This window comes from Haliotis cracherodii, unplaced genomic scaffold, assembly GCF_022045235.1.
Source record: "Haliotis cracherodii isolate W230 unplaced genomic scaffold, xgHalCrac1.p SCAF_17, whole genome shotgun sequence".
Classification (NCBI taxonomy): domain Eukaryota; kingdom Metazoa; phylum Mollusca; class Gastropoda; order Lepetellida; family Haliotidae; genus Haliotis; species Haliotis cracherodii.
Genome location: NW_027266272.1, coordinates 19,452,055 through 19,459,994, shown reverse-complemented (window position 1 = coordinate 19,459,994; position 7,940 = coordinate 19,452,055). Strand labels below are relative to the sequence as shown.

Here is a 7,940-nt window from a genome sequence, read left to right as displayed (position 1 = left end):
GTTTAACGCCGCTTTTAGCAGTATTCCAGCAATATCACGGCGGGGGACACCAGAAATGGGCTTCACACATTGTACCCATGTCGGGAATCGATCCCGGGTCTTCGGCGTGTCGAGCGAACGCTTTAACCACTAGGCTACCCGGCCGCCCCTATCAGATCAGACTGATGTGAGCTGGCACATATCACTGTCTATCAGATCAAAGTGATGTAAGCTCGCACATCTCACTGTCTATCAGATCAAAGTGATGTAAGCTCGCACATCTCAATGTCTATCAGATCAAAGTGATGTAAGCTTGCACATCTCACTGTCTATCAGATCAAAGTGATGTAAGCTTGCACATCTCACTGTCTATCAGATCAGAGTGATGTAAGCATGCACATCTCACTGTCTATCAGATCAAACTGATGTAAGATGGCACATTTCACTGTCCATCAGATCAGACTGATACAAGCTGCACATCTCACTGTCTATCAGATCAGAGTGATGTAAGCATGCACATCTCACTGTCTATCAGATCAAAGTGATGTAAGCTAGCACATCTCACTGTCTATCAGATCAAAGTGATGTAAGCTTGCACATCTCACTGTCTATCAGATCAGGGTGATGTAAGCATGCACATCTCACTGTCTATCAGATCAAAGTGATGTAAGCTTGCACATCTCACTGTATATCAGATCAAAGTGATGTAAGCATGCACATCTCACTGTCTATCAGATCAAAGTGATGTAAGCTTGCACATCTCACTGTATATCAGATCAAAGTGATGTAAGCTTGCACATCTCACTGTATATCAGATCAAAGTGATGTAAGCTTGCACATCTCACTGTCTATCAGATCAAAGTGATGTAAGCTCGCACATCTCACTGTCTATCAGATCAGAGTGATGTAAGCATGCACATCTCACTGTCTATCAGATCAAAGTGATGTAAGCTTGCACATCTCACTGTATATCAGATTAAAGTGATGTAAGCATACACATCTAACTGTCAATCAGATCAAAGTGATGTAAGCTCGCACATCTCACTGTCTATCAGATCAGACTGATACAAGTTGCACGACTCACTGTCTATCAGATCAAAGTGATGTAAGCATGCACATCTCACTGTCTATCAGATCAGAGTGATGTAAGCATGCACATCTCACTGTCTATCAGATCAGAGTGGTGTAAGCATGCACATCTCACTGTCTATCAGATCAGAGTGATGTAAGCTTGCACATCTCACTCTCTATCAGATCAAAGTGATGTAAGCTTGCACATCTCACTCTCTATCAGATCAGAGTGATGTAAGCATGCACATCTCACTGTCAATCAGATCAAAGTGATGTAAGCATGCACATCTCAATGTCTATCAGATCAAAGTGATGTAAGCTTGCACATCTCACTGTCTATCAGATCAACGTGATGTAAGCTTGCACATCTTACTGTCTATCAGATCAAAGTGATGAAAGCTTGCACATCTCACTGTCTGTCAGATCAACGTGATGTAAGCTCGCACATCTCACTGTCTATCAGATCAACGTGATGTAAGCTTGCACATCTTACTGTCTATCAGATCAAAGTGGTGTAAGCTCGCACATCTCACTGTCTGTCAGATCAACGTGATGTAAGCTCGCACATCTCACTGTCTGTCAGATCAACGTGATGTAAGCTCGCACATCTCACTGTCTGTCAGATCAAAGTGATGTAAGCTTGCACATGTCACTATCAGATCAAAGTGATGTAAGCTTGCACATCTCACTGTCTATCAGATCAAAGTGATAAAAGCTCGCACATCTCATGGTCTATCAGATCAAAGTGATGTAAGCTGGCACATCTCACTGTCTATCAGATCAAAGTGATGTAAGCTTGCACATTGCACTGTCTATCAGATCAAAGTGATGTAAGCATGCACATCTCACTGTCTATCAGATCAAAGTGGTGTAAGCTTGCACACCTCACTGTCTGTCAGATCAAAGTGATGTAAGCTTGCACATCTCACTATCAGATCAAAGTGATGTAAGCTTGCACATCTCACTGTCTATCAGATCAAAGTGATAAAAGCTCGCACATCTCATGGTCTATCAGATCAAAGTGATGTAAGCTGGCACATCTCACTGTCTATCAGATCAAAGTGATGTAAGCTTGCACATTGCACTGTCTATCAGATCAAAGTGATGTAAGCATGCACATCTCACTGTCTATCAGATCAAAGTGGTGTAAGCTTGCACACCTCACTGTCTGTCAGATCAAAGTGATGTAAGCATGCACATCTCACTGTCTGTCAGATCAAAGTGGTGTAAGCTTGCACACCTCACTGTCTTTCAGATCAAACTGATGTAAGCTTGCACATCTCACTTCTCCACATGGATACAACCGTAAGACTATATTCACTCATTCACTTCTTCAGAATCATCAACACACAAATAAACCAAGGATTAGCTTTCCAACGTTGCCGTTGTCAAAGGGGGACTGGGCGACTGTGAAAAGGTTTATGTAAACGTTGGACTCGAGCCTACACAAGAGCAACCAAGGACCGTTTTAAATATAAATTCACAAGATATAACCCTGCGTTTGATTGTCACAAGTGAATCATTTGTGTTTTTTCAAACCTTGAACCTTGTGTGTACCTTGAAGGGTTCAAATTAACAGGCAATCCAGAAACAGATCAAACAGACAACCAGTGCATCAGCAAAGGGGCATAATCCCATGTCTCAAAGGATCGTTCAGTCTCTGTGTGATTAACATCGTGTAGAATTCTAAAATAAATCCATTCAACGCACCAAAATCCGTGACCTTCGATACCACAGAACCTCGTAGAATGAAATTACAGACATTTCAAGGAAAATAAAAAGGCAACATTACTTAATGAAATGTGCGCTCATTGGACATAAACATATCACCTGTGCTATATCAATCATCCCCCAGATGACATCTTCTCATATCTTGTGATAATTTATGACCCGTATTGACACGATGCCGTCTTCAGCGTCATGCCTCCGTTAATTTCATAGTTAAGGTAACTTGGTACATATAATTATTAGGTGACTTCAACCCTGAATAAAACTAATATCGTGGTATCACGTGACCAGTAATTATTACACCAGGTGGATAAAAGATAAAACCAAACAATCATCACCATAAATATTATCTCTGTACTTTACCAGTGCCAGATCGCATATAATAAAACATAATTAACTGTAATATCTAACTGAATTAATTCAAAGTTGAAACATAACAGTATTAAAAATTAACAATTAAAAAGATTTGCAATACTATTATATTTAGTTTTATTATTAATCTTTTCTTTTCATTATCTACATATTCTGGGTCGAGCCCTGGATTGACATCTGTGTCAAAACCACAAACATGGCGAAGACGGTAATAAAATGATCGAAACACTCCATCATGTCGCTTGAGATACTGTGTATGTGCCAAAGCTGGGCATCCACTGACAATGTGTTGGACAGTCGCATTAAATTCGGTAGTAGTAGTAGTAGTAGTAGTAGTAGTAGTAGTAGTAGTAGTAGTAGTAGTAGTAGTAGGTATTATTATTATCATCATCATCATTATTATTATTATTATTATTATTATTTTAAATTCGTGTCTTTCAGACTGTGCTGCATATCCTTTGTGGGGATAACGGGTTTGATGACTTTGACGGCTAAATCTAGAAACAAATCATGTTATTCACGAGAAACTAATTCCCTCTGTGTGTTAAAACTGGGGTCGTGATGTCATTTTTTTGTTTATCAATTCCTTTATTTTTACTCAAAAGTAAAAATATATTTGAAACACAGAGTTAATTTCCGAGCCCCCACTGTGATAACAACAACCCGCGGTATTGTTGTATAACGCATGGAGAAAGGGAAGCTATCATTTTCACCTTTGCATTCAGACGAATAATACGCCTCGTGTATCACAATGGCCATGTTCTCTGTAAAACCCATATCAATCTGGCTAATTTTTAACAAAATGTCCCTCAATATGAATTTAAAATTACCACCAACGTGACAAAACCAAGATTATTTCTAAACGACCTTGTTTTTCTTTTCTCATAAATAGACCAGTCTCTATGTCTAAAGCTGTACAAATATTTACCCTTCATGAACCGTGACGCCAACGACTTATCAAAACCTAATAACTAAATGCGCTAACATTGTTCGAGTAATGTTCACTGTTTCTGTGTCATAGTTGCTTAATTTCTTTATCAGCGTGCGTTCGGATCAGATAACTTAGTTGTCCTCCTCCCTCCCCCTCCCCTCTCCCCCTCCCTCTCCCCTACTCTAGACCCATCGACTGATACTACGACTCATAGCTCTCATCAACACGACTTTAAACAATAATACACGAGCATCTGGACTCGTAGACAACCTCTTTGTCTTGCATGATTTCCTTCTATAATGGCCCTACCTGTTCCCTGGTACTTCAGACTTCAACACAATGCCAGGGTTCCTGTCTCGCATGGTAGGGCAAACCTCGTCTCTAACAATCACGTTTATGATCAAATATAAGTTTTATACATACACAATATTTTCTATAACCACAAGCATTACTCCAATGAACTTGCATATCCTACCTTACGAAATATATCATATATAAAACCATGTCCTACAGACGCCGTGTCCTAAATTAAAATGCTTGTCCTACAAATAAATAGCGTGTCCACGCACTAACCGGCCACCTGACCTTCATCCAGCAACCTCAATCAGCAATCCTCCTCAAAATACTCTCCTTATGTTTCTGCTAAGAATTCAATTCCTCTAAAAATTGTCAAGAATTCAATTCCTCTACATTTGACATATCTGAGATAACCCTAACCATTACCATAAAGTATATAACGTTAGCGCTAGGTAATAATCCCTCCATTATCTGGCAAAACAGATTCCATTTGGCGTAAAATACAAAATAGTGATGGAAATTATATGAATGGATCACTGAAAATGAGTGATGATGATGATGATGATGATGTGTGTGTGTGTGTGTGTGTGTGTGTGTGTGTGTGTGTGTGTGTGTGTGTGTGTATTTCATATAAAAACTCGTTATTCAATATATAAATAAAAGCGACAAAACGTTTTTCCATATTAAATAGAAGCCTCTGCTAAAAGCAAAGTCGATTGTACTATTCCGACCACATCATGAGAATGTGTTTATAAATAACTATCACTCATTCTGTGATTATATAGGACTTGTACCAATTACAGATTATATACGTTTGGTGATACAGGATTAGAACCAATCACAGATATTGCATGTGTAGTGACACTCGATCAGAACCAATCACAGATATTGTATGTGTAGTGACACCCGATTAGAACCAATCACAGATATTGTATGTGTGGTGATAAGGATTAGGACCAATCATGGATACTGAACGTGTGATGGTACAGTATTAGACTCCAATCACAGGTTCTGCATGTGTTGTGATATAGGATCGCAACCAATCACAGAGATTGCATTGCCATGATGTAATATTACAACCAATGACAAACACGACCCGTGTGATCAGATATTATTAAAACTAATGATGTTCTGTGTATGATATAAAATGTGTTTAATTATATCCAAATACACCAACTGAGATTGGGGCAATATATCTAATGTTTCCTCGACTCAAGATTAATGGACGTCTGTGTTGACTCAGGAACACGTTTCCACAGTTTCTACTGATACCATTATTTTGAGTTTTCCTATAGAAATATTTAACCGATTCCATGTGGTTTCAAAATTGTCCCCAAGGTCTAACATATATTTATAAAATGTTCTCATATCAACTGTCCTGAAACTGGTTTCTGAAATTTTCTTGTAGAAGAGAAAATAATCAATGTGTTAAGAATTTATGATAAAGGAAAATGGTTCTCATATTATTAATTTTTATTAAAAACATCTTAAAATAAACCGATTCTCTGTGGTACAAATTGACAATTTCTCGGTCTGATTATCCCGGCGGGTATCTGACACAGCGTGTATGTCGTTTCTTGTTAGAAGACCTATGACCAAATGAATTCCATGAAGGAGCAAGTGTTACTTGTCCCTAACCAGTTCGTATATGCAAACCGTCACACACAGCTTAACTAAAACAAGACAAAACACAAAATAACTGCACACATTTTTATCAAAAGTCTCAATAACTTGGAATGCACAAACAATAGGATTGTCAACTAAAATCAGAATTAATATTATCAACAACTCGCATTCTGGAAAGCGTTTTCCTGATACTAACACATAGATGTCTCTGGTGTTGGGAGTCAGCTGATCGTGACGAGGAAATTCACCAATATTTCCCCAGTTGCTCATTATAACATATTTGTATGTACATATTTATGTACATTTCATGAGAAAGGTGTCATACCACTTTCATAAAGTCATTTTCACGCGCTGTCACATAACACTTTAGCACAATAATCACTTCCAAAATCTTGCCGATTTCGGTGTTCATTTCATGTCAGTTTCAATCAATCACATTCACACAACACTTGGGAAACCATCCTTCATTCTGGGGATCTTTCAGAAAGGTCAACTAAATGTCATTATGCTCACGTGACTGTAATATCACCTGTTGTGTCATTATGCGATAGTCACGCATAAACAAATGTCATTTCAGACGAGTGCCTTCGTGTCTTGCTTTCTTACCAATAGCGCCCTGTCATCGAGGTCCTCTGTCGCAATAGATTAGCGGCGTATCAAGTTCCAAAACACTCTCTGCTCGCGGCGGGCTTGGAATGAATTTGAGATCGGGATTCGAGGGTTAAATCTCCAAATGTCTGTTCCTTCCACTGCCACTCCATGGTCATTTCAAGAATGGTCATTCTTGAAGCCTCCGTCCTTGGAATAGATTCCCCTTCAAATCTTGTAGAGATCTTACTTTTTTCCTCCCTCGTAGAGATCGAAGATTTAATGGTCACTCACAAGGTCCGTCTTCAATGACCGTTAACTGACCACGCCCCCTCCATCCGCCATACAGAAAACGCATAGCTTAGTCTTTCGTGGGCAACATAGGAGCAGCTACTTGCTAACTTTGAATCAACGTCTTCACTTCTCAAAACTTGGTACAAAAAGTCAATATATCTGGATGCAAGCTTCAATGTTTGTATTTTACTCAATTTGTCGGAGGGCAAGGTGGGAATAATCTTCCGGAGAGACGAAAACGCTTCATTCAATGACTGTGTCCTTTGCCGTTCTCGGACATTGGCAAGAGACCGCTGAGTCTGCAAATCTTCAGGGGTTTGTGGACTCTTCTTAGACCGAGCTTTTTTAGCGTTAGGGAGGGAATCATTGTCATAATCATACATACGTTTTCTCCCGAGTCGCTTATCATCCATGTCATCGCTGTCCTCCTCCGTTTCAATTTTCAAAGAATAATCTTTCTCCGGAAACTCCTTAAACTCCTTGTGAAGGGGCTGTGTCTCCATACTAAGTCCGTCCTGTCGCAAAACGGTCTGTTGCTCTGGAACCATTTTGACAGCCTTCTACAAAAAGTGACTCTTCTATGTTGAGGTAGAAAAACTCGTGGAACTCTTCAGCAAAGAAGACGAATTTGACCTATATGCCTTCTCCACGTGAGCGTAAGTGTACAACAACGACAACCTCTCAAGCAGTGAAGGAATGATAGCACAAGACAGAATATCATCACACAGTTCCAGCCAACGTGTATATAGCTCCCGCCAACCAATCAGCTCGCTCGTAGGGCCATGTAAATCTAGTCCGTTTCTGTGAGAGGTGTCAATCACTCATCTGAGATCCTGAGCCGGATCAGATTACGGTACCGCGGTGGGGGAGGTGGAAGGGGGGCAGGGGATGGTTTGGGAGAACTAGATGGAAAGAGGAGATACAAATAAAGAAAGAAATATGAGATCAGTAGATATATGTCATTCCAACACAGATTTACTTTTTGACACTTGTCAGAGACCGTAGATCTGGGTATGAGCCCGGGATTTTACCAATCTCCCGCAGAGAAATTGCT

General features: G+C 39.7%; 1 protein-coding gene across 1 annotated transcript; it reads right to left on the bottom strand.

Moving 5' to 3' along the window:
- Positions 1 to 6,109: 6,109 nt before the first annotated feature.
- On the bottom strand, positions 6,110 to 7,579 carry LOC139464492 (twist-related protein 2-like). The gene has a single exon (XM_071246018.1). It carries the CDS (start codon positions 7,432 to 7,434, stop codon positions 6,898 to 6,900), a length of 537 nt encoding a protein of 178 aa, XP_071102119.1. The 5' UTR covers positions 7,435 to 7,579; the 3' UTR covers positions 6,110 to 6,897.
- Positions 7,580 to 7,940: the final 361 nt, after the last annotated feature.

What these genes read in the sequence shown, in the direction of transcription:
- LOC139464492 (XM_071246018.1), bottom strand. Translation starts at nt 7,434, where the DNA reads ATGGTTCCAGAGCAACAGACCGTTTTGCGACAGGACGGACTTAGTATG.